Here is a 27,950-nt window from a genome sequence, read left to right on the forward strand (position 1 = left end):
TGGGAATTGCTCAGCGTCTAAGCCGAGCGAATGTGCATGTTATTTCGCCATTTGGCTTTCCGGGTTTTGAGTTACACGAACATGCGCCAAGTGCCCCAGACAGCGAACGTGCCACCCCACGCCCAACCACCCCCTCCCCGTGCCATCTATCATCATCATCTGCCCACCATTGTTTTCAGCGACTTGGATTTTAATTTACGTTTGATTTCTTTCATGTGTGCTTCTCGCTTTTTACTTGCTACGTTCTGTTTCAATAAGCACACGTTGTGCTGTCTGCCGCCGAATCTCTTTTCTGATTCGATTTTCGTTTGATTAACCTTGAAAATGTGTTTTCTTCGCGCAGAAACATAAAAAAAAGAATGCCATAGAAACGCGCTCGCACGAAAGAGAGAGGGAAAATAGCAGCCGGCAACCGGCAAACTGATTTTCGCCACATTTTCTTTTTGCCGGCGCTTTGACGTCGTCGTATCATTTGATTTTCCGCCACGAAAATATTTCTCATCTGCGCAAAAGCGGAAATAGTTTGCGAAAAATACTAATGAGTGTGTTGTGTGGGGGGGCTATTTATGACTCGACTCCCGCTACCCGAATTGCCTTTCCTGACATATCACAAGATCCCATAACATCCCATCCGATTCGATTCGACCTTCAATTGGCGTTAGTGTGGCCTTGAGTTTTTGCCAAAAATAATTCGCAGAACTCATGTACCGGCTGATATGGACAGCCACAGATTGAATAATCTTTAGGGCTAATCGTTTCGCTAGAGGAATTTCTATTTCGGTTCCGAATTCCGAATTTCACCGAGATCGTAGCGCCTTAGCCTCACCTTGCACCGCCGGCGAATCTTCCGCCTTCCGTCATAAACTGAATTGCTGACATTTTGCATATTACGACGCTGTCTAAATGAACCACCTGACAATTTTACAGATTGCTCTCACTGTATCTGTATCTGTGCATACATGTACATAGATATGTATATATGTGTATTGCAGTTTTGTGACGCCGTTTGTCTGGCATTCGCTTCCTCATACTCATGACATTTTATGCATATTTTTTGTGCCATTATTGTTTACTCATATATAGTGGAAAATATGAACTGCAAACAGAGAAAGAGAGGGAAGCGGATCCGCTCATTTCGCTCACTCCAAGGTTAAAAAATAACTTGCTCCAAGGTCGCTGTTCTATACTACACATAGTACTTCTTAAACTTGTCGATCGCATTTGATTTCCTTTCTTTCCTCCCCAAACACCAAATCAAATTTTAACTTTTTTAGCCTTGCACTTGACTCTGACTTTGTGCCAATGTTTTTCCCATTTTTCGTTGTGCTCGTGTCGCTTTTAAATATTTTAATAATAATTTATTTAAATGGACAACGCATGTGTCTGGCCAGCTCGCTTGGTCTCTCTCTAATCCTGTGCTATCCCTCTCTTTCCCACCGTGATAGCAGCCGATGCTTGTGTGTGTGTGCTTTCATTAATAATGACGCTACGCTTGACCTTGAGCTTTAGAACTTTGTTTGCGTACTTTGTTGTTGCCGAGAGCCGGGACACGTTTTTTTTTTGTTATATAGCACTTTTCTTTATCGCTTTTGGTTATGGTATGTGAAATGATTTTTTTGGGCTATTATTTACAGCGCCGAATCTGTACTTCCTCTATTCTCCACCACGATCTATTTGGCCACAAAAAAAAAAAAACCAAGTGACGTCGATTGTAAAATAAACACTTTATGGAATTTACAAAGTAATCACAGAAATAAACGATAGCTAGCATTCATAGCATTCATCATTTAGCTGTCAGGGGAAACGTCATAAATCTGACATTGACAAGCTTTTCGTCAAGAACTTGACCCCAAACTTGCCACTTCAATGGCCACGTTTGGAGGCCCCGCAAGAATCGCCGAAGAGCGAAGACTCTGAAAAGAGTGGCTCGTAGACGCGTCTACGTGTGGCGCTCGATTTCCTGGTTTAGAATCGTGCAAACAGGTTCACCTTGGCGCATGACTAACGCCGGCAGTAGGCAGTAACCAGTAAGCCAAGTTGCCAGTTGCCAGTTGCTAGTGAGCAAAAGGCAAAAAGCAGTTACTAGCTAGTTGATATTGTTTTGCTGATCTATGCATGTCAACAGAAGTCGGCGGCCCGGAAATGTGACTTCGCCTACGCCGTAACCTTTGGCGGTCAATTAATAACGTACTGATTGTCTACATAGGGCAGCTGCTAGACATTTTCATAATTTTATGGCCAATGGTTATTTATGATTGTCTCTGTAAATGGAGTTGTAAAATCTCCACAATATATGCTTGTTTGTTCTACTTGACCGGATGGTAATAAATTAAAAAAAAAAACCATAATATTGTAATGATTTGCTGCTCACGCTAAAAATCTGACAATATCCTATTATAGTTTCTTACATTTTCTATCTATATTTCCCACTTTGGGAACTTAGGGTGAGACTTACCAGAAGTGTGGGCATGGAGTAGGAGGGGCAATCCCGCGCCCGCTGCCGCATCGCCGAGACCTTCTCCTTGGTGAACTCACAGGTCTCGAGGTGGGCGCGCAGCACGGCGGCGAGGAGGCGTGGCTGGTCATCCAGCTCGGTGGCGAGGGCTCGCTGCTGGCCGCGATTCTGGGTGCTCTGTTGCATGGCCGCCAGGATACGCGCCTTTTCGCGCTTCGGCACGCGTCCAAAACGCACAGCTGCAATTGGAAAAAGGACACATTCGGTTAGTTTTCGGCCTTGTAAGCGGTGCTTAAACCTAAACTTGAGCATAAAATTATGGGCCCCATCAATTACACACTTCACTGCATTGCGTAGCAGGTGCAACGTACAGCTGTTGTCCTGTTGTCACGCAGGAAGTGCCCCGTCTTCCCCTGCCATATTTACAGCCCTTCGAAGTGGGTCAATGCCTCAGCTGCCTCTGCGTTTCTGTGTTTCTTCAGTCTGTCAGTCTTCGGTGTTCAGTCTTCTCTCCCCTGTTACACTTTCTCTTTTTTTAGATTTTTAATTTCTGCCTTTGGCTGCAACCGAAAAATTTGTATGTGGGTGAACTTTCACATTTCACCAACGAGAGAAGAAAAAAAACCAGGCACATTTGCGGTCACGTTTTTCGCACTAGGAATAAATCAAAGGGGAGTGCAGATGAAAGGCATCGATAATGTCGGTCGATCTGTGGGCTGGCTAATTGGGTTTGCAGGCGATCGAGGGAGACTAAGACCTACTTAACTTATGATGTATTCATTTATTATAAGCCCATTTAGAGCACTTCTACTACATTAATTTCCTTGAGTCCCACTTTAGCCCCTGGCCATTTGCGGAGCATTAAACAAAATCTGACAAATGTTTGGCCAACTTTTCAATGTCAAAAGAAATTTTCACTCGCACAGTTTCACTCCGGCTCGGTCGCAAAAGTGAAACAGCGGCTCTTTAACTGATTTTTCACCGCTTTTTCCAGCAGCCAGCGAGAGAGTGTGACCCACTTGCCGTGCAGCGAAATCCAGGTCAAACGAAATGGAAAATGAAGTCTGCGCAGGCGCAGCGACGAACTGCGCGTAGAAATTAGAGCGACGCGCCGCAACGTCCAACTTTCCCATGCGGAGAGACTGAAAAAGTTGGTCAAACATGCGATATTGTTGCTCCGCTCTTTCGGCTCTTTTTCTTGTTGTTTTTTTCCTATTTTTTTTTTCATTTAGAAAATAGCAACGCAACGCTGCCTTCGCCGCAGTTTCGATTCAAGTTTAAAGCTCTTCCGCGGCAAAGAAAAAATTATTGTATGTTTTTAAACGAGGTCAACACTTCAATGGCGCTCGCTTTTTGGTTGATGCTATTTGTTTGGAGGCATCGACAAGAAAAAAAAAAAGGTAAACAAAAAGCGAATCAAAAGTGGAGAATCTCAGAACGCCTGCATTTCTCTGCCAGTTTGGTCGACTTGATTTTTTTGAAAACCGAAAGCTGGGTGTTATTTTAATCTTGTTCAACCCTTTTTCTGGCCAAATCTGTGTCAGTTGGCTTAGGGAAATTGGTGTTTGGCTCTTTCACTTTCTAACTTCAACTTTTGTGCGACTTTCGGATCGGATAACTTACGCGCATTGTGATAGTTGACGTTGCCTTTAAGTATGCCCTTCAATATCGGGAGTTCTTCGCCCATTTTTGTGTTTTCTGTGTTCGATTTGACAAAATATCTTGACTTGGTCACTTTTCCCTTGGGGGGCACATCAACCACTCAGTTGAGCTTGCTCATTAAATATTTTTGGATAATTCCTCTTCGGTTTTTGGCACACACACAGCTTTTTGGTTGGTACTCAGGTACATATGGATGTTTGCTTGAGAAACTTGTTATCTTCTTTGCACTTTATCTCGGTTAGATATTTTAATTAACTGCTGTTTTGTTGTGAGAGGAACTTTGTTTGCTTGCTTTTCACATTGATTGAATTTTTGGAATATTTAGCAAATAAATTAGTTGTTGGTTTGGTTTAATTTTTAATTTTTGTTTTTTTTTGGGCGCGTAATCCAGAAAGGCGAGTGTGTAGTGGATGTTGAATAAGTGTTGTTTTGGGGAGACTTGGTCGACTTTTCTTCACATTAACAATTGCATTTAACATTCATTGGCATTAATCAGCATGTTGTTTCATTTAATTTATTTTAATTAATATAAATATTGGTGTAGTTACTGCTGGCAACTGCCGCACTCGCGTTGTGATTCTTGGCTTATTTCGGATCCCGCGGATCGCTGGCTAACATGACAAAACTCGACAAGGTCTCGAACGCGACTAACTGTAAAAGCCAAAGCGCGTTACGAATATACCCAGAGTGCGGTACGCTGTGCTATATGGTATCGGATTTGCCCGAAATCGAGGAGAGCGAACCTCAACTGCTGCGACTGCGACGGTGACTGAGCTTCGGTCTCAAAACAGAAACGGAAAACTGAAAACGCCGCACAAAACAACACAAAAGCCGCAGAGGCAACGACCAACGGAGCAGTCGAAAGAGAGCCGAAGAGAGGACTTAAGAGTGGAAAAAGCTCTTTGTCAGTCTTTGTTTTTTTATTGTTGATAAGATGTGAAGTTCTTCAAATATCTAAAGTTAATTCTAAATTTATAGCAATAAATTCTTTAAGAATTTAATATTTAATACTTTAATATTTTTTTGTGCTTATTTATGTCACATCTCTTTTGCACAACGTTTAAATTAAAATTTTTTTTAAATATAATATGTCTTTTTCCATTCATATTTTTTAATACCCACATTGCTTCTAATTGCTCTTTAATATATAGAAACAATGACCCACCCCACACACAAAGCAAGTTCAAGCGCTGATAAGCTTTATGTGATAAGCTTGCCCCAACAGCTCTTCTTCATCTTTTTTATCGGCGCATATATCTCTTTTACTGCGGCAGGAAAGTTCAACACACTCGGAGAGAAAATTTAAGAGCAGCACTGACTCTCTTTAGAGCTCTTAAGCTTGGCAAAGCTTTTCACCACGGGGGAGCATATGCAAGCTTTCGGCAAGCTTTTTTCGCACTTGTAATTTGAATATTTTGCACACTGTCATTATACACACTGCGTATGAGTGATGTGAGTTGAACATTGCGCATACGTCTCGTTGGCAGGTGGAAAATCTAGGATGGAGGCTGAGGCCAGTAATGAGATTGTTAAATCAAGCTTGATGACTTCGCGCCTGAGTGGATAATTTACGACGCCACTGGCCCCGTCTGCTAGCTGAGGGTTAAGCATTGAGTATGCATTTAAATGCAGATATTTTTTCTGCTTTCATAGCTGACTCATTGGGGCGATCATCGCCAACTGACGTGAGTGTTCCAGATTGTTTGTTTATTCAAACTCTGGCTTTGTCATCGAGTCGGTTCGGTTTACCCCAGCACACTGGTCAATGAACTGAGCGGCCCGAATAAGGCCACAAAAACGTAACGAACAACGAGCAACATTTAATAATCATTCCGGCGATGCGACGAAAGTAAAAGTGAAAGTTGTTTGGCTCTTTTTCGGGTAGAAATTTTCGTGCGTGCCGTGGAAATGCAAGCAACTGGATTGGTCAACAGTTTTAGGTAGGCCTATAATGGTTGCATAACGCCCCGAAGATTGGGGCTAAACACCGAATACACGAAAAGGCGGAAGGGCGTCGAGACAACTGGATACCAGTGGGGCGAAGGTGGCCCCAAAAATTAAACAAAAATGAAAAAATGAAAATTGCGATGTGATAACAGGCTGGTAATTTAATGGGCTTATTTATAATTACATCCAATGTTTCGCCATGCTCAAACTGTAAGTTCGTTGTTTGAAACATAATTTACTTATCATTTCTAGTTCGTGTAGATAGGAATATAGTAAGCTCAACGGGCATCTCAATTTCTTAATTTCTCATCTTTCATTTACAATGCAAAACTTATATAAGAGTCTTCTGCGTCTCGAACTGAAACCAGTTCGATAGCGTCGCTGCGGTCATAATTGACATTCACAATAATGTCGGCAATTAAAAGCCAATTTACAAGTTTCACTTTCACTGCGACAAGTCGCGACGTCAGTCCCATTTAGCGCCGTGCCATCCCAAGTGCCTTGTATCAAGTTGCTTTCTAAACGCGAGTTGTTTATGATTTCTTGTTACTGTTTGGGCATTTGCGCGGCTGACTTCCTGAATTACGGGGAAATAATAAACGAAAGCCGAAAACCAAACTTGTTGTTTACGAGACACTCGAGTTCATTGCACCCACCGAGCGGAGAAAGACGAAAAGTGTGCGGAGGGTTAGGCCTACTTTCGGTTGGGGGCTGTTGGTTGTGGCAAGGGGAATGGGGAAGAAGGTGATTCACAGACACCTCTGGATGGCTTTACGTAAAGTCACATAAGCGACACAATTGTTGTTGCTTTGGTTTCTTGGTTTTTGGTTTGCTTGCGTAAGTTGTTTACAACGCGATCGAAGCGTGTGGAAAGAGCCGCACGGACAAACAAAGGGGGCGCACTCACAAATGAAATGATATGCCAAAGAAAGGGGCCGAAAAGTGAACCCCAAATAATAAAATTAATAATAATAACGAAGCCATCATGCGTTTGTTTTGAAGTTTCTCGAAATTTCTCAAGACAAAGAAAGCCCCCGCATAGGCAAGCATTTTAGTTTTATTTTCGGTTTGGAGCCTTCGTTGTCGTCGGTTTTTGTGGGTCATGAAAAATGCCTCAATGAAAATCGTCGGGGAGGTCGCCGCCTATAGCGCATAGCATATGGCGCATAGCACTTGACATCGCTCGGATTGCTCAGGGTAGAGTAGACCCTGTGCCATATTATTAATTTTACATGAAAAGGTCGTGCCTGGTTTCATTTCTCATCGATGACGCGCCGCGCGAACAACAGGCGAAAATCAAACAAAAGGCACACAAAAGCAGGCGCATTTAAATGATTTTTTGTTTTGTTTATTGCATTGTGAGGCTAATTTGGGCACAGTACATACTAATTACCCGATACTTATTCTATATAAAATATATTAAACGCTATCGAAAAATAGCTCAGGGCAGAATTATTATAATATATAAGTATATTTTCCATTATAATATACCTTTCCTTTCCATTCCCCTGACCTTTACAATTTCGCCCCGAAAAACGCCCAGTAAACACAGCCAACTTGTTTACAAGTTCAGAAATTATAATCCCCTCCCCTCCCTGCGCGCGTAATTGAAATTGGGTCAAGCTGATCTGCATCTACGCGCATTTCAAGCGAACGGACTTCAAACGCATACGCAAAAATAATTCCATTTCGTGTCTAATCATTTTCGAATAAATGCGCGCCAATGCCGTCGCAGTCGTCGCTGCGGCAGAGGCGAATGACCGTGCCTGACCCAAATAGAAGTCGCTGCACTCGGCGACAAACTGCAAGCCCCCGTGCCCGGTGCCCCAAGCAGCAGCAGTTTGAAACATTCGCGTTTCGCTCAGCCTCTGACGTCGTGCAAAAATTGCAGCCGAACGAAACGAAACGAGGCCGAGTGCAATGAACAGCATTCAGCACATACGCGAAAGAGAGGGGCATACTCGTATGCTGGCAGAGAGAGAGACAGAGAGAGAGAGAGACGGCATGCAAATGCAGCTCCGACTTCGAACAAGTTGCGACTGCTCGCCGCTGGATGTTGCAATGCGAAACCTTCGAGAAATTTTACAAGAGTCGTTGAACTCTGCGGCTCGGTCGCTCGCTTAACTGTGGCCCAAAACCAGCAACAGCAGCAGAAGCAGCAGCAGCAGCAGCGACAGCGGCAACACCAAGAGCAGCAGCAGCAGCAGCAGCAACTGCAACAGCAACTGCAGCAGCAGCAATATTGCTGCAACGCTGCTCTCTCGGAGCAACTCTCCGGATTTGAGAGCTGGAAAACTAGTTTTTGGCGCCGAGGCATTGAAAAAAGCGAAAGTACATTTTTTATTTCGCCCGCTCCTCCCCGGGAAAAAAATATATGTAAAATACAGATGCAGATACATGGATGTGTGCATGCACAAAGCTCGGCTCGGCTACCGCCAGACGAACGCTCTTCGTGGCGAGAGGTAAATGAACCTTTTGAAGGTTCAGCTTGCGTAGTAGGCGACGCCAGCGTCTGGTGTAAAACAAGTTTGTTACGTTCGCCGTTGGCAGCCAACTACACTTTTGGCTCTTGCCTTGTTTTCTCAGCGTTTCGTTGCGTTTCGTTTCGTTTCTTTCTTCGATTCGCTGCTTTTGGCGCTCTTTTCTTCGCAATTTCACCGTTAACAACTTTTTGTGGCTGCCTTTTGTGAGGCAGGTGAAGGCAGGCAGGCAGGCAACGACTTTATGTAACCAAAGCCAAGAAAAAAGCAAGCAAAAGAAGCGCCAGCAGGCGGCCAAAACTCAAGTTGTCAAGCAGCTGCCGTTGCTGAAGCATTTCTTTCGCTGCTCTCTTTCTGCCGCTTTTATCCTCCCTTTTTTTTCGGCGATGGATGACACGCGTGAAATGATTTCACTTATGGATAGTAGGTAATTGTATAAGCAGTGTAGTAATTGGACCCAAAGAAATTACCAGAAAGTACTGGCTTGATTAAAAAACATACCAAATACATTAGGCTTTTAGATGATCCTCTATTTCGGCATACTTATTTAGCTTTAGCCAGTCTGCTCAACCTTTTCGATTGCCTCACAAAAACCTTCACCGCCTTAATAGTGCAGTCAAAGTACCCGACCCCACCACCTCAATGTAGAACCTCACCCACATCGTCATCATTAGCATTTTGTACTTGAAGCTGTGAGCTGTTTCCAGCGCCGCCCACTAACGCGCCCACTCTCATGAGCCGAGTCGAAGGCTCCTTGAACTGGTCCAAGTGTTTAACTCCTACCAAAGGCCCAACCCCTTGCCTTTCGGTCTCTGGTCTCTAGTATCTGGTCTCTGGTCTCTGGTCTCCTTGTCCGCCTTGTTCTCGTTGTTATTGTAAATTTTGTGTAGCCTCCAATATTATTTTAGTCAACAGCTTGCCATGAGTATCTGTGTGTAGCACTGGCACTTTAATGTATTTGTAATTGACCTGAATAAAGTTCAAAACACTCGCAGCGGCGAGGCAAGGCGAAATCTACATGCATGCTGTTGCCATTGCTGCTATGTGTGTGTGTGTGTGTGTAGCCTCAAAATAATAATGATTGCGACAACAACAGCAACAACGAGCGTGTCGTAGTTGCTCGCTTATATATATATGTATATATTTATGTGTGTCTATATGGAAAAAATGCTATGCCTTCGATAATTGACAATTGTTTGATTATTTTATGTGCCTTTGGGACGACGGACACACCAGCAACTAATTGCTGCTGCTGTGCATGTTGGTAGCTGGCTAGGTGCGGTTATCTATGTGCTTCACGCTTAGTTGCCAGGCAGCGATTTGATCGGGAGATATATGTACAAGAGATATAAAATACAGTAGCATAGCTAGTTAGTTATATTTGCTATTCGGCTAATCTCCAAGCATATTTCGATCGACCTCCACCCCTCTTTTTTTCGCGGGCTTTATCGCGATACTCGTTCGTGTCGCATATTTACTTTCAATTTGCCTAACCTCGCGCTAATTTAAGTTCATTTCAATTAAAAGCCAGCATGTGTGCATGTGCATGTGCCTCGGCTAGTAAGGAAAAGCACGGCGACCACAAATAAATACAATATATATGGAATATGCGCGTATGGCGAGAAAAATCCAACGATTTATTGTTTCCACTTTTTTTTCTTTTTTTTTTTTTGGCCAGCCCACGGCGAACTAATAAATTTCGAAGCAAATCCGCCAAATCAAATGCAAAATGAGCAGCGAAATTGAGCGACGACGACGAGTGTTGCACTATGTTGTGCACATTGTACGCTGTTTACTATCGGCGCTCACACAGATACGAGTCACTCACACAGACGCAACCACCTTCACTGCCGTGCGACTGCGCTGCTGCTGCGCTGCCAATGGTGACCCAGTTTCGCTGCACGTCAGCGGCGGTCAATGAACTGAGCTGAGTTGTTGGGACGTATTTTATTTGACTTTTTCGAGGGGGGGGGGGGAAGGGGGGCGCTTGTGTGCGCTAAATTTCGGTTTCGTTTTCATTTCTTGCGTTATTTTCGTGTCTTTGCAATACAAAAAAGAAAAACAGAAAACCACATCAACGCCAACAAAATGGCGCCTATTACTGGCGAAGAAATTATGAAAGCAGGCGAAATGTAACGAAATGAAAAAGAAAGTGTTTCGAAATGGCCACCAATTATATTCCAAGTTTTTTTTTTTTGGTTTGGTTTGGTTTTTTCCAAAAAGTGAAAGTATGCAACGTCTTCTTCGTGATTTTTAATAAACAAAAAATAAATTATTATTTCGTGGCGTTTTCTAGGTCAGTCGCTCTTGTTTTATAACTGTAAATTGTTCATCAGCGGCCCTCGATGTTTTTTTTGTGTTTTTTTGTTTTTTTAGTTTTGTGTTTTTGGTGTGTGCGTTTTATTTTAATTTTCCTTGAAAGATAAGGCAACCGGCAGCGCAGTCGCCGTCGCTTAAATAGCACACGGTCATTTTTATTATAAACAATTCGAAATTTGTTGGTTTGCCTTTTCTCTTTGTTTTTCTTTCATTTTTTCGATTTCATTTCATTTCATTTCATTGCTGTTGCCGAGTTCGAGTTTGCTGTTTATTTGGTTGACGGTCGAATTTTTGCTCGGTTCACATGACTTATTTTTGGCACCAGCTTTAGGTTGCTCTAGGCGCAGAACTAGTTCAAGGATTTGCTAAAAAATTATTGCGCTCAGCTCTAGGTTAGTGGCTAATTAACGATGGCATTTAAATGGTGACAGCATAGCCCATTAATGTTTGGTGGTGGTAAGCAAAAGCATAAAACTAGTAGTCAACATTAATGAGGGGATGATTTGGGAAAAATATGAAAATAATCAGGCGTTGTGGCTCCTTATAGACAATAAGCTTTGCTGATTAATACAATTTGACAAACATATACTAAGCACAATAATGATGTAAATAGCTTATTATTTTGTGTCTGCCTATTTTTTACATTCCCATTGCCTCACACGCGCGCTCCACATTCGAAAAATATCAAAATCTAATCCATCAATTACAACATCGAAGGCACCAACAAATACTACATATTTTACACAAAGGCCGCGTCTGCGTGCTGCCTACAAAACAGCGTATCCCCGTCTCCCTTTGCCGCTCTATCCCCATCTTTCTCCCTCACACACACACACACACACGCATGAACCACTTTCGTTTTCGTTTTCACTGCAAACAGCAAACATGGCCGCCCAGCGAGAAGTCAATGAACGTGGAAAAGAGAGTGCGAGAGAGTTTGAGTGTGTTTGTGTGCGTGTGTGTGTGATGTGCTTTCATAATCGCTGGCTATTTCCTGTAAATATTTTCCGGGCTGTGAGCTTAATTTAAACAAATTATTACAAAACTCAATAATAACAAATGCAGTCAGCGTAACGAAAAGAGCGACAGAGAGAGAGGAGAGCCCAGAAGGAGAGAGATGGCGATAGCGCGAGAGACGCGATGGCCTCGCTCTGCTGTCTCCATTATGGATTTGGGTTAAGTGCGTTCATTCAACTTTTAACACCATTTCGAAATGGCGCACACTTCTCGCCGACAGCCTGCTCTCAATTTATCATGCGGGTGGTTTTTGTTGTTGCTCGGGGAAATTGTTTTAACAAAATAGACAACTTTTACTTTGCCATGAAATCGCGCCAAGCGAAATGTTGCAATACAGCCGCCACATTCATACTCAGACTCACACTCACACTCATACTCATTTCGTTCACGGCTGGTCATTGAACTCCGAGCAGCCGAAGGCACTTCGTGTGCCAGTCGGCTCCCATCGTGCAAATGTGACTGCTAGCATTGGTTTGAGCTTGATTTAATTTGGCCCGTTCTATCAGTCCCACTCCCTTATTTGATATTTGCATAGAAAAGAACCCAAGGTACTCACCATCGCGACTCATGCCCACGGCAATGCACTTTTTCAGGCGGCAATATTGACAACGATTGCGATTGATGCGCAGAATGCTGCACTGCTGATTCTTGGTGCACGGGCGATACTGGATCTTTTGCTGGATGGAGCGGCGGAAGAATCCCTGAAACGATTGAAAAAATAGAACAAATTAGCCACTTATAAACATCAATGTTGGTAAAGATAAATGTATAGGGGTGGCCTATTAGATGTCTAAAAGTAAGCTAAACTAAGCTATAATTCCCACTCTCTAAACCTACATCGGCATCTTCGTTAGCTGTTACAGCTGGCGTGTTCCTCCCCGTGTTGGCGCTGCTGTTGCTCAGCGCCGTGTCCAGTTTCTCATCGAACTTCTGGCACAGGTAATTCAGTTGGGAGGAGTCCAGTCGCTGGTGATGCTGCTCGCAAAGTTCATCGTCGCAGCCCGAATCGTGGGCCTCGTCCATCTCCTCCAGCTGCTGGTCGTCGCCAGCGTTGCAGGTGCAACAATTGCCCGCACTGGAGTTGCTCGAGTTGCTCATCAGCGAGCAGTTGCTGTCGGAGCTATCCCTTCGTTGTTGCTGGTGCTGGTGCTGCTGCTGCTGTTGCTGCTGCTGCTGCGTGGCCACAACCTGTTGTTGCTGGGACTGTTGGCGCAGGAGATTGGCGATTTCCTTGTGGGTCTGCGCCGAAAAGGGACTATCACAGTGCAGCTGCTTGATGTTGCTGGTGGGTATTGCAGCTGGCTTCGCCTCGACTTGCTGCTGCGCGTTGCTGCCTCCGGTGGTCTGCTGCTGCTCCAACTCGCGCTGCTTGAGCTCACGCGCATAGCGTATCTTCTTCCAGGGGCACTGATACTGCTCGTAGCTGCTGTCCTCGAGCGATGTGCCCGCCGGGTTGGCATTGGGGCAATCCTCATCGCTGTTGGGGGAGTCCTCGTCGATGCCCGACTCGCTGTCATTTTTGGCGCTCAGATCGGCACATGGCTTTGGTGTTGCTGCCGCGGCTGGCTGCTGGTGCTGCAACACAATCTGATGCTGCTGTTGCTGCTGACTAATACTATTTGTTGTCTGGGTGTTGTTGCTGTTGCTGTTGCTGGTGGTTGTTGTCTTTACTAGTGTTGCAGGTGTTTGTTGTTGCTGTTGTACGATTGCTGCTTCGTTTTTCAGTCTTTTGCGTTGCGGTTGCTGCTGCTGCTGCTGCAGGTAAACAATTTGCTTGGGCGTCTGCTGTTGCTGCTTGATGGGCGCCGACTCCAGCAACTTGACCAGCGCCGAGTGTTGTTGCTTCAGCTGTTGGCTCTTGGCCTGCTGCTGGTGCTGATGCTGATGCTGATGCTGATGGTGGAGCTGATGCATCGGCTGATGCTGTTGCGGTGTGGCGACAATGTGCAGATTACCGCCGCCATTGCCCGTCAGCAGCACTATAGTTGTTGCATGTTGCTGCTGTGTTGTCTGCTGCTGCTGCTGTTGCTGCTGGGGCAACTGGAGTTGCTGTTGCTGCTGCTGATGCTGCACGGCAGCAACCTCTTGCATTGCACAAACCATATTTGAATTAGAGATTTTGCTTTTTGGCTTCGAAATGACACTTGAACTCTCGATTGTTGGTTGCTCTACGATTTGCTAATAAGGAACATTGCACACTTCACTTTGATCTCACTTCACTGGCACCAACAAAAATATGCGATATCATTTGCTATTGAACATTTGTTGCTGTTGACTCTGCTCTCTATCTCTTTCGCTTGATCCAGCTGTATTAATTTTTTGCTTGGTTTTTCGCGCGCTTTTCTTGCTCTGCACAACCGCTGCCAACGACGAGCAATTTGCGAATGAAAGCAGCGTCCACCAGCAATACAAAACGACCCAGAGCAACACGAGCTGAACCCAGCCGAAGTGTCTTTTTGGGCCTCGTGTTGGTGTTGTGTTGCTTCGGGTCGCTCTCTCGCTCTCTCGGCCTCCACTCCCCCGGTGCCCCCCATTACCCCCATCCCGCTCGTACTCCCCCCACCGATGTTGTTGCTGTCGTTTTGTGTTTTTGTTTTTGTGTGCCAACTGAGGACGTTCACTCCAAAGCGTCGACAGCGAAGCCAGCGTCTAACAATAGATGTTGTTGCGGGGATTGTCGCTGCTGCTGCTGCTGCTGCAGTGGGGGCGCCTGGTAAACAATTCTTCGAACACCCACGCGACACTCTGATTTCTCAGGTAGCTCAGGTATCTCAGGTAGTTGTGCTGCCACTGCCACCTGACTGATCAGCTTTGTTTGATAACAAAACAGAACAGGCGGGCTGCTCGATTGTGCCCCATAGATTCCGAGCGCGCGTATTGTGTTTGCTCATGTTTTGATAAATGAGTGACAAATAAGATTAATTGATATGGGGGCTGGCTGAGCCATCAAAGCGAGTATGACAGGCCTAAGAGGATCTCAGATCTGGAACGATGTTCCCGAACGCTTTTTGGGGTCAGATAAACCCGAGGGGATGGGGTGTGTTTCCAGAACAGTTCGAAATACATATTTGAGATAAAGTTGTGCGATAGTTGTCAGACTCTTTAGACGATATAGCATGTTAGCTAAGCTCCCAATTTTCGAAATGTGCAAAGTGTTATTATGCAGTAAATTTGGGATATTTTTAGGTGACGGTTACAAAAGCCTATTCGAATGTATTTACTGATTATTTAGAAATTTGAAAATTAATATAAGGGTAAACATTTATAATTTTTTTTGTAGCAAATGTATACATTTAGGTGTGTGCTAAATAAATGTCTGAGCAGCTGTTTCTCCAACTTCTTGGATACTCTGCAAATATGACCCAATTTGGGCGGCACTCCCCGCCTAATTAACGAAGTGCAAACAATTTGCTTGAGTAAATATTTTTGCAGCATTGAAAATCGCAATTTGTCAGTCGCTGGCAGTTCAATGAACTCCACATTTTCCAGCCAGATGATTAAACAATTATGTGATGTATTAAATAATATTTTGTGCCCATTGTGATTTTTTGGGGCCAAAAAATGCACACAACTTGTGTGTCGCAGTCCCTCTAGTAGCCCCTCTCGCTCGCACACGAGCTACGTAACCGAAAGCCCCAAAACGTTAACGACGTCAGCAGAGGCAGAGCAGCGAGCACGGCAGCGACTGCGGCGGTGGTTCAGTTCAACGAACCCCGCCATTGTCGTGACCCACATTTCGGTCAGCCACCTTCGAATGTGGAGCTGCGAGAGAGAGTCCAATGTGTGCGGGAGCGGGATGGCGAGAGAGAGCCGAACGGAGAGGCCGAAACCGAACGAACTCGAAACGAAGTAAAGAGCGAGCTGTGCTCTCAATGCATTTTGCATGCAAATTCGCTGCAGTTCAGGCAGATATATATACGTATATATTTGGGTGTATGTATATCTAAATATTTGTGCGATTTTTGAGCTCTGGCGGTCGGTCAACGACACAGAAACCTCAGGTGGGCCTGGCTTTAAGGGGGAGGGTGTGGGGAGGTTGTTCAGTATGCACACATGCATATAAAACTGTCGAAATGCGTTCAAGGAAATCTTTGGCAATTAAAAATTTGCACACATTTTTCGCAAATTTCTGAACAGAGCCTGCCATCTAAGCTACCAAATCAGGGGTCATTGCACTTTGGTTGGGGGTGCTAAGAGATTTGCGCTCATTTTCGAACGCGGCTACTGGGGAACTTTCGAGAACAGCTGTGCCGTGCCATTTCCCCTCTCTTTCGGCCACTCCAACTCCCTCCGCTTCTCTCTCTCACGGCGTGGCCAAATGTGAATGAACTCTGCGTGCAAAGCGAATAACAAGTTTCAAAAGAAAGTGAGAGCACTTTGACAAGCACACATAGCCATACCCATAGCCTGCTCTCTCTCTTTCTCTCTGCCCACTGTTCTCCCTGACGTGCTCCCCCGTCCCATCGCACACTCTCTTTGTGGCCTCCCCCTTTTTTCGATCCGCAACGTCATTTTATAATTCACTCTTTGTTTGTTTGTTAAATAATTTCTTTTCGGCTCTGCTTTGGCACATATTTTCTACTGTAATTTGTTGTTAATTTTTGTTTTTAATTTTTTTTCGGTGGGCTCGAGTTGTTTTCATGAATGGTTCTATGCCGCGGGGGGTTTCTTGCCGTTTTTGTTTATTTTCCTGCCAGTGTTTTTTGCTGAAACCGCCTACCTGTTGGCACGATCGCCGCCTCAAAAAGTGCTTGACCAAGATTTCTGTTCTGTTTCGGTTCTTTGTTTTGCTTGGGGTGTATTTCTTCTCTTTGGGGAGGGTGCTACTGTCGGAACTTGACATCAATTCGATCGATCGATCGCCCCAGAAGAGCTGTTGAGCAGGTCCAAAAATGTTTGGCAATTAAGGTTGCCAGGAGAAAACGAAGGAAAATTGAACGATATCGTGGCTGAATGGGTGTCGAAATTAGCTCAAGATACTTTCGTGTCTATGTGGTTAATGAATGATCAAGGGATCTTAAAGTGGTGTTTCATAGGAAAATTAAAGTTATCGCCTCAATTCCACACTGATCTCTACTAAAATACGTTTCCCTAATCAATATCTGAATATCTGAAACATAAACAAGACATTCCACAAACTTCCCCGAAACCATTTGGAAACTTCCCGACTGATCTCCACTTCCCCTGTTCTTTCTTCCCCATTTTTATGTTCTGAGCTGCGTCAGCCGCCCACACATATTGAAAAACAACTCACACTGCCACATAAACAGACAATACCTAATCTCCTGTCATAACGTCGATCGTTTGTTGGGCTTTCAGAACTTCGTCGACCACTTTTCTTCCAGCCCGTTTCTTCCGCACCCACCCCTTTTCTTCTTCCCTTTTGGGAGCTCATGCGATGCGTCAGCAATTAGCACGTGCCTGGGTCTTCAGACTTCAGACTGGCACTTCAAATCCGATCCGGAACTTTATGGCGCCTTGCAGTTCATTCAACGCTCGTTCGTCAAGCTCGTCTTGAAGTTTATTCGACAGTGGCTCATAATTCAAAGAAAGATTAACAGGCAAACATTGTTAATGCGAACTATTTTGAGAATTCGAGGGGGCATTTCGGCATCTCTGTTCAAATGGACAGAAATATTAGCTGTACGAAAGACAAATATCAATAGACTTTTCATACTATTAGTATAACTAAAAATTACAAAATCAAACGATGAAATCTATATTCTTAAGAAGTACCACTGTGAAAAGAGACAGGCGCTGCCAAAAATGTTAAATGATGTGTAAATAAATTATGTTCGAATTACAACTGTGCGACCTGCGCCTGGCCAACCATTCAGGTCAGAGGTCAACGCTCCCAGCCACCAAGGATAATGCCGCCTCTCACTGTGCCTCTCTGCCTCGCGTTATCCTTATGTTCTAGTAGTAAAAGCAACACGAGGTCAGCCGCACGTAGGCAAAAAGGGAGTACTCTCACCCTCTCGCTTGCACTTGCAATCCTCCCCCACAGAACACACTAACACATGTACACTGTGACAGTGTGGCCTCGCGCTCATTGACGTCACTTCTGCAGTCGCTGGCTCTGCTGCTGCGCTGCTGGCGCTCAGTTCGTTCAACCCGCTGCCTTCATGGTCGCCTTGCAATAGTTGTTATTGTGGGGCACGTTGCTGTTTCTGCTGCTTTTGCAGCCTGTCTTTGTGTTTGTATTTGTTCTTGTATTTGGGGCGGTATGTGAGGGTGGTTTTGGCGGCAGGCTTTGGGGGTGGGGTTGCGTGGTCAGGAACATGTTAAGTTAATTCTAGAACAACCATAGCCAATCAAATACATGTCCTGATTTATTGAACTAACAGGGGAACACTATAAATGCCAGGAAGACATACAATATGATGGTTCTAAAGCTAAATAATTTTTATGGTTTATATATTAATATATACATATAACGTTTTAACATATATTTTAATGTAATTTAACTTAAATCATTATAGGGCAATACACTTCACGGCATACGTATCATATATGGCTATGACTGGCTATAAGATCAATAATTTCTCATTAGGTCGTAATCCCTGCGCGTAAATCAACATAATTAAGGCATTTCGTGTGGTCGAAAGTAATCCAGATTACCTTTGATTTCCAGCTAACCATATTTAATGTGTTCCCACACTGGCAAATAAACCACAAATGATGACAAATCAGAAGTCAACAAAATAAACCAATATTGAACTCCGGAATCGGAGCCACGACAATAAAACGGAAATACCTTTCACATTTCACATTTTGTGCCAGCGAAGGGCAACTGCTGCCGAAAGAGAGGCACATAGAGGAGCAGAAAGAGACGGGAAAAGAACGAGCGCAAGGGACATTGCGACAGCATCTGAGCTCCCGAAAAAGGCAACGAGAAAAGCAAAACACCAAGGCGACCGACAATTGAGGACATTGCACTGCAATAACCTTAAAGAAAATGGTATCAACAGAGCGGTAGTAGAGAGCGAGAGAGAGGTGGGGAATCGAAGAAAGAGAACGCTCTCCTCTCCTGACTTGGCGCTCAGCAAAATGGTTATTTTTTGCATAAGCAATTTATGTATGTGGGGGCCGGGGTTTCTATTTGTGTGCCTAGGAACAGTTGCCCGCTGAGAAGAGCGCTCTGCGAAGAAGAAGAAGAAGAAGAAGCGGAGAGGAAGTGACCTCAGGAAGGAAATGCATTGCATTTAATTGGTCAAAATGGCCAGGTGCTTATACGACCACCTGGTTGCCATAGAAATTGGCCAAAAGCAAGATGACTCAGAAGCTTTTCCAGGGGTTATAATAACCATAAATGTTTTAGCACGAAAGAGTATATAATTTTTTTACATAAATGTGGATATTTAAGGTTAAAGAGTTACCGCTTAGAACCAAAAACCTGCTCAAACCAAAGGGCTCGGTGATCCAGCGACTCACTGATTAAAATCTCGTCAAAGGACTCCATTACAACTCAAAGGCAATGCAGCCCCTAACCCACGCGTACTCTACCCGTTTTTGCAGTTTGCAGTGATTAGTTTTCCACTCAAACACTTTCGTTGCGATAGTGAAGAGGAAGAAGTGGAGCTCTGTCCTTTAACCAGGCCAATGAACTCAAGGCGAAAAATTGGCGCGCACTCTCCGCAGTGGGAAAAGCGGACTGCTGTTGTGGAATGAAATGGGATGGTATGGAATGAAATGGAAGACACCTGTGCCCTGTCAGACGACAGAATGCTGCCCACACAGACCCAGCCCACTTTTCACTTTTCCCGTGTTTTCGGGGGTGGTGGGTGGTTGGGCGTACGGGTGATTTCAGCGGTGTCTCGGTTTTGCTTTGACCCACTTTCAGTGCGTTCAACTCTCGTAGCTGGGGCCAAGAATCGAAGCGAGAACCGAGCAAAAAACCGAACCGGATGCACGGGTCCGGGGGTTGATTGTGGAAATACACGAAAATTTTTAGGGGTTACGCTCTGGGTGCAACGAAAGTGTTTGCCTTTCGCCCAACCCGCCTTTCCACCCGAAGGTGGTCATGTGACTCCGTTTCTCTGGCTGCTCCCGTAGCTCTGGGGCCTCCGGACTCCCGAGCTGGAGCAATGACCGCAGCTGGCCAAAGTTGAAGGATAAATTCCGCAGAGGAAGAAAGCACGAGTGGCAGGACAGGAAGTGTGCCCTGTTCATCTCTCCATCTTTTGTTAAATAAGTTTCGGGCATCGGTGCTCCACATACGGTGCTTCTCATATTTATATCCGAATATTTATAACCACACATTATCCGCTTCTCCCGCGGCTAGTTCTGTGTTTTTTCTCACTACTTGTTATTTTTTTCGGTACTTGTCTCCCATCTACTATTTGCCTGTTCCCCTTCAGACGTGCGTCACGGCGTGCGAAAGAGACGGCGAGTGCGAGCAGTTCAATGAACTCGCCGCAATTATTTTGCAATTACTATTGTGTGGTTTGGCCTTTGATCCGATCTATCGATAGCTAAGCTCTAAGCATTAGAACACGCCTGGTTAAGCTTGAATTCGAATTTGGGATACCATGGTTGCTGATATATTTATAAGGTTGCGAAATCAAGTTATTTCTTTATATAATTCAATAATAAATAAATTGAATAAATTCAATGTAACTTTTTATCATCGTAATTAAAAAAAAAAAAAACAGAATATCATTCTATATTTTCTTTATTGTTGTGAGTAGACCAAATTTAAATGGTTTACAAAATTCTCTAAGAGGACAGTCATTGAAATGAATTAGTAGGTGTGATGATTATTTTGATTGCTTCTGAACGACAGCACAACTAAGCATTTTGTTTAGCAAAATGAATTTAAAGCTACCCCATCAAAACTGCCTCATTACCCAATTTTTGGCCAACCCGTCCGCAATTGACGCAAGTGGAAACACTTTTCGGCGCTCAAAACAATTATCTAGCATTATTGCGCGATTGTTATTTGGGTCTGGTAGCTGGCAAACAAAGGTAATCATATATACACAAAAAAATAGAAAAACAATAATGCCGAACAGCTCAAATCTAATCCAAGACAAGTCAGGCAATTGCGGCAAATATTAAAACAGTTGACCAAACACTCGCACATGGGGCATGAAACCCGTTTCGGAGACCCACGAAAAAAAAAGAGAGAGGCAAGGTCTTTTGCGTGCGACTGCAACAGCAGCAGCAGCAGCAGCAGCAGCAGCAGTGCGAATCTAACTGCAGTTCTGCGCAGGTCGTTGCCATTTGGCAGAGAGCGAAAGAGACGGGGCTAGGCTGGCTGAGGGAGAGAGACGGGGATATCAGGTGATGACGGCCTCAAGCTGACCAAAAGTGCACTGAACTCTGAACGAAGTCGAAGTCGAAGCCAAAGCCCCTGATTCTACCCGTCCCTGTCTACCACTCTTTCGTCCCACTCCCACTCACGCCCCGTCTCTTTCTGGTTTCTTTAATGGCCGGTATTAATGTAATTTCAATCATTGTTTTCGCCTTTTTCGGCTGTCTTTGCTGTCATATAAATTCTTCATTGCTGTTGGCGGCTCTTTTAATGACTCACCCGAAATGCAGGCTTCCAAAAATGATCAAAACCAGCCAAAATGTAAGCTCACGTGCTGTATTTGGGCGTGCGTCGCTTTTTTTGTGATTTTTTTTCGAGTGTGATTTGATTTTGTTTCAGTTGCAACGCATTGAGATCACTATCGCCATCTCACTCGACTAAGTGGGCGCTTTAAATGCTTACACTTGGAGAAAAATACAATTGAAATTCGATTTTGATCGTTGATCGCATATACGAAAAACTATTGATTACCACACCATGTCTAAAGAAATGTATAAGACAACTCCAAATTTAATTTGTTTAATTTTTAGGATTTTAGTTAATAATGAGTTTCAAGTAATAATATTTTGTAATTCAATAAAATTTATCTTCCTATAGGATGGCACTTTAAAACGTAGTTATGGTTACTTTCATTTAATAAGGTCACTTTTAAAAAAGTTCTCATATTTTTCTCCATGTGTACGAGCGCACAGCTGCAGCTCTGACTTGGATTATGCAACAGCTTTGAACAATTTATGACAAAAGTCATTGCAAATTATTTTCAATATTGAGTCATGTATGTGAGAGACAGCCGCTGCCGATGCAAAAAGCAAATTCTCACTGCAGGAAGTGGGCGTGGCTTGAGTTGATTACGGTCTATAATTGAAATATTGAGTTCAGAGTTCTAGGCAGTTGGGAATATAGTAATTTTAGCTGCATAGCCGTTCATCGAGATTCGATCTTTATCGACGAGATTTCGGTGTCTGAGCAAATTATATGTAATTAATCAAATTCGGTCGGTCCAACAAAAAATTCGGTTGAGAAACAATGGGTAACTGATTAAATGAGTGTGATTTGTTAGGAAATATTTCCATGTTTTATGGTCACATAAGATGAATATAATATTTAAGAAATATTACATTTTATGATCACTTTAATGTTTAAAATTTAAATGACCAACATTGTTTTGGTCAAGCGATTTGGACTTGTAAGTCCAGATGGTGCCTGTACATTTTTCCAACGTGTTAAGCAATAATAAGTTGCTTATTTTTAACCAAATACATGTAAGTGCCCCTTAACCAGTCTACTTTTCGGCCCAAACCCAAACCGCTCATAATCGCGCTACAAGTGGGCGAAAAGGCAAAGTTTTCGAAAAATTTCGAGAACGTTGCGCCACATTATCGAAGTGAACCGAAATGCTTTGTGGCCAACAAGATTATCACAAGCGCGGACAGTGCTTGTCCAATGGCAATAATTTATTTGATTAATTTATAAATTGCGTTTGCCCGACAAGAGCAACAAGAAAATTGCCCAGCAATCTAATGTGTGTTGGCTTGCATGTGTGTTTGTGCGTGTGTGTGTGTGTGTGTGTGTGTGGACATGTGCCTCGATGTGAGTGCGATGCAAAGTGAGGTCGCTGCCGTTCAATAACCTCGAGTGTCTGCGGAGAGCCTCTCTACGCAATTGCAATTGCAGCCAACGAAGTCAACGAGCATGGCAACAACTTTACACATAGTTCGCTATAGTGCCCCATAGAACAGTGTGGCACACGCACACACACAGGCGCACTCGAGGCGCTTGCCAACACACACAAATACGCACGCACACTCTCGAAGGAACACTAATCGGTCGAGTCCGTTCGTCGGTTTTTTTTTGGTCGCTCGCTTCTGCGTCGCGTGGTAATTGCATTCGAGGGAAATTTTGGGGGAATTCGTATCTGCGGGGGTGGTATCCCAAGAATGCATTCTACGCAATCCCATATCAATAACTTACTCAGGTAACAAATGCCTATTTAAAAAGGGAGTGTAGAACATACCTGAAAATACAAGAGGAGAGCACACAATTAGATTCAATCGACTTAAAGTATTACAAAACAAGGACTGTATTATTTAGCAAGAACAACTTAAAATAATTAAAAAATTAAGATATTGCCATGTTTAAAATAAATCAATATCAATATTCTACCTGCTCTTGCCCTCTCATCTTAAGGCCAAAACTCCGAGAAACAACCAGAATAATCAAAAAGAAATACCTTCTTCACCAATTAAATTAAACTGAATACAAATAAATCCAACTCAAGCAAATCCCAACCCATTCCAAGCTAAACTGACTTCAAATGCAACTAGCCTAGTTAGGATCTTTTGAAATAAAAAAACCACAGAAAACATAGAGCCCAATTAACAACGGGCAATCTTATCCGCACCATCTCGAGCCATTTCCACCATTTGAGGTACTCAATCATAGAGACCCCGCCACTTATCACAACTCCCATCAAAAGCGAGAAGCCACTAGAACTCCGCACGGAACCCTGCATAAGTGCATAGCTATGGAACTTTGATTCCGAGCAGCACTGGGAACCCTCTCGACAGGCTGGCTCCACTTCACCTGCCCATTTGCAACCCGAACTGTTTGCCTTGCCTCCAACCCCATCCCGCGATTCCTTGGGCAATTAAACCAAATCAAAGCCCACAAAAGCAACAAGAACTGCGCGGCAGCAACTTCATATGTACTACGCTCGTTCGTATGGTGTTAGTCAGCGTTAGTCGTTATCGCATTTCACAATTTTAGAACAAGCACACTCGCACACAGATACGCGCGCACTAGCACACAGATACAAAAACGCAGCAGGCGGCGAGTAACTAACCTAACCCAAGCTAACCTACGCTAACCCAATTCGGCGGGTTCAATAAACCCAACCGCAAACGAGGAGGCACGCCGCAACGGGTTTGCTTGGAGAGGTTTGCTAGCAGAGGGGCATGGTTCTTGGATTAGGGTACATCCCGCGGCCAACACCCCCTCCACGAGCACAATTCTAAAATATAGATTAGCTGTAAATCTTCAAGCCTAATCAGTGGGCATACAAATACAAATGCACCGAAAGAATTTCGTGTGTGGAAGCTTTGTAAAGCAACTGTTACTGTGTTACTGTTTAGTTAGTTTAGCCCACAATATTCCGTTTATCAGCATTTGATTTGTTTAATACGTATCAATAGGCTTTTTGCTTTATTGATTCATACAATTTTATAACTGGAAAGCTATATGTAGAATAATTTGTTTAGCATTTCGCTGCCTCTATGTTCGGACTGCATATTTTTTTCCAGTGTCCAAACGATATTTCTAGACTTTTATAATGACATGCATGCTCTGTTTTTGGTCTGGGCCCGAGTTCTTCGCAGTTCTTCGGTCTTTGGTGGCCTGCCTCAACTAGAACTTGCTTGACTTCGTTGCTTTTGCTGTGCATTTGCTGTGCTTTTGCTTTGCTTGGCTTTTCAGTTGAGTTCTGTGCTGTGCCGTGCTGTTCTGTCGTCGTTTTTCCATCGCTGTTTTGTCGTCGCTTTTGAGCGGCAGCAGAGTTTTCCGCTGGCAGCGGCGCCCACCCAAAGTTCATTGCACTTGGTATAGCGGCATATTTTGCATTCGTCTCTCTCTCTCTTTCCTTTGCTTTTCATGCGACTGCCTTTTACTTGGCAGCCGTTTTCTTATCTACTTCGGATGTTCTGTGTGACCCACAACACAGGCGAAAATGCCTTTGCCGAAAAAAAGACTCCTTTGCATTTTGCTCGTCTTACCTCTTTTTTTTCGTCTTTTTTCTGGCACATTTGTGCTGTCGAAATAATTGCATTAATGACACACACACTCACACACACCCAAGCACTCACGTACACGCACACTTGCAGCAAGAATTATTATGCTTGTCACTTAAAATTTTGTAGGTTCTGTTAATTAAAAGCAATTAAAAATAGTCTTCGCCTCTCAAGTGAATTCCTGACAACGTCGCGTCGTTCTGCTCTTTTATTTTTAATTTTTTTGGGACTTATTCTGACAGCTCTCTGACGGAAACACGAATTTTAGGCATTTGAAAAACGATTTGTCGCCGCACTCGCACTCGAAACAATTTTATTATTAGATGAAATTCATGTTGGAAAACTAGGGAAAAGCCGAAAAAAAAACCGACTCAAACTTATTTGGCGGAGTATTTCTGTGCGCCTGTAAAACAAAAAAATGGGTTAGCCGCCAAATTAATTGTTATGCGAATGTCTGAGGAAAATGAGGGATTAGGAATTTTTGAAATTTTATAGCGTCGTATTCATATTATTTTTATGAACCCACAAATATGAGATCATGTCATGCCTAAGAACATAACTTCAGTTTATTGGCGGTTCTTAGGCACTTTATTAGGCACTCAACTCAAAACAAAAAAAAAACGCTCAAAAAAGGTGTTTCATGCGCCCATTCAATAGCTAAAACACCTTGGTAACTCAACTAGAAGCCGAGTTACTAGAGTCAATCAAATAATTGAAGTGCTTTGATATGTTGTTTCTGCATCGATTTCAATGAATTAATTGCGCTCAAGTTGAATGACTCGTTGCATGTGTCACCCACTTGAGAGCGCCGCTTGATTTTTCAATTTGTTGTCGAAAAATACAAATTTTCTTGGACCTAATGCCTATGGATTGGTGTCGGCTCGAAATTCAAATATCAAACGTAACAGACGAAGCCCCAGCGAAATCAATTGCGATTTTGAATTTGAATTGTAGAGGAGAACAGTGAGATCTTAATGCCTGGGCAAAATCGGCGCGGCTCGGTTCGTTTCAGTTCGGTTAGGCTTGGGCCCATTAAATGCAATTCCATCTACTTGACTGGGGTCCGCCATCGAGTCACGTTTTCCCATTTCCACGGGGCCTGTGTGGGGGGCTTTTGGACAACTCTGTTGAGGTGATTGTACGGGCTGGCTAACAAGGTACGTGCTGCGGATTTCTGAAGGCTGCCGAACGAGTTTCGCACAACGCGAAGTACCGAAAAAGAAAAAATCTATCTCAAATTGTCTTACATTCGATTTTTTTTCAGAGTCAACATAAATTACCAGCGGCTTGATCTTATTCTGCTGAAAACTGCAAAACTCCACTCGGCTTGACATTTTCGCTAGGATTTTTTGTTGTCTTCAGATGTCTGTTGCATGTTTGAGGTTATGACAACAGCCCCTGACTGACATGAGGCGACTTCAATTCGATTCGATTCGACACGACACGGCACGACACCATTAAATGAGGCAAGGTGTTGTTTTCAGATCGAGCCTTAAGGGTCTCCATGTTGGGAGCTATTAAACGGACTGCTGAGACAACCAGGAAAAAATGCCAAACGTCGCTCAATGACATAATCGTGTGTAAGGACAATAGGGCCTCTTTAAAAATAATGGGCCAAAATATAACTTTTTAATGATTGGGCAACTGCACGAACTTTCTAAAACAAAGGATGGATCTCTTTCGAGTTAACTAACAAAAACTGTTATGCTGTAATATATGCAGTTAATAAATGCAGCTAAGCTTCGCCAAATATTATTTGCAGCCAATAAAAGTATGGAAAAGCAATAAATAATTTGTAATTCCATGGCTTTTTGATACGGCTTGCCTGCTGCCACTCTATCACTCCATTCGGAACCCAATTATGTATATGCCTATCTATCTATAATATTATCCATACGCACTGTGTGCGTTAGCATTGCCCGCCTCCGCTTGACACGCCCATATGGATTCGTAAATGCAACCGTAAAGCCAACGAAAGCCACATTATGAGCAATGCGAGAGTGCAGAAACGGCAAAAGCTAAAATTCTATACGGGGCAGGGCAAATATTAGATTACTCATACGCAGCGTTGACCAGGCCAAAACTGCCTGTTCCACATTAATTGCCATAAAAATAGTGGCACCCGAGGGGCGGGCCGGCTACACATTCATAGAATTTGTGACGGAAATGAGTTAGTGCCATTTGGCATGCCCCCAACCACGAGAGCGGGTTAAAGGGGCGTGGGAAGGGGGATTGCAGTGCACACGCATGCAATGAAAGCGCGTGCAACGACTACGAAAATTAGATGCAGAGGAAAATGAGGGGAGGACGAAATGGTTCGAGGTGGTTCGAGGAGGCGGGGCCACTCTGTTGGCCCGTTGCTGATGTTTTTTGGCCTGCAGCACACAGCCGGGTTGCATAATTATCATGCAACATGCGGCAGTCGGCATGGAGTGTCTGAGATTTGTGGCCAAAACAAAACGTTGTTTAACGCCTGAGAGGGTTTTGGCCTCAGCGCCCCCCACTTTTCCACCGGGAAAACGGGAACGGTGCTCGGCGGTGGGCTTAGTCACGCACTTTACGCACAATTTTCCACGGGTTGGAGTCAAGAGTTTTCAATGAAATTCAAGCGGACTTAGGTTGTGGAAGTGAGGCGTAATAAAAACCATTTTGGGTAGTTAAATCTGATCATAAATAAGAGAATATGTCAAATATATTATTGAGAAGATGTGTAGTCGATATAATGGGCATATAAATCAAATATTTCTTAGGAAAATAACACACATTGAAAGTTTTTTGTTTATAAAAAGCGATTAAAAAAATGGCCGAGGATGTACAAATATTTCAAGGAGTAAGTAAGAACTTCAAAGAACGTCGTGCTTTTATGTAGTCTAAATTCTATTTATTTAGAATTTAGTCCTCTCAGCATTCTGATATTTAATTCCAAATTTACCTACTTATTTTAAAAAGTTGTTATTAAATGCATGGCTTGA

General features: G+C 43.6%; 1 protein-coding gene and 1 long non-coding RNA gene across 8 annotated transcripts in view; both read right to left on the reverse strand.

Annotated features, from left to right (window-relative positions):
• The window catches only part of Eip75B (Ecdysone-induced protein 75B), a 113,744-nt gene that overhangs the window by 5,974 nt on the left and 79,820 nt on the right, over positions 1–27,950 (reverse strand). For 5 of the 7 annotated variants that reach the window (NM_001259893.2, NM_168756.2, NM_001259892.1 and 2 more), the window contains 2 exons: positions 12,437–12,581; positions 2,456–2,694 (listed from right to left, as the gene is read on the reverse strand). In NM_001259893.2, coding sequence (NP_001246822.1) covers positions 2,456–2,694; positions 12,437–12,581 — 384 coding nt within the window. Of the gene's footprint in view, positions 1–2,455; positions 2,695–4,078; positions 4,889–12,436; positions 12,582–12,717; positions 14,514–27,950 lie in introns of those variants that run through there. The other 2 variants (NM_079409.3, NM_168757.1) reach the window with 2 other exon arrangements.
• Positions 24,395–24,915, reverse strand: lncRNA:CR45921 (long non-coding RNA:CR45921). Its single transcript, NR_133261.1, has one exon. It is a non-coding gene; the product is annotated as a long non-coding RNA:CR45921 (long non-coding RNA).

The sequence above is a fragment of the Drosophila melanogaster genome, chromosome 3L (assembly GCF_000001215.4).
Source record: "Drosophila melanogaster chromosome 3L".
NCBI lineage: Eukaryota > Metazoa > Arthropoda > Insecta > Diptera > Drosophilidae > Drosophila > Drosophila melanogaster.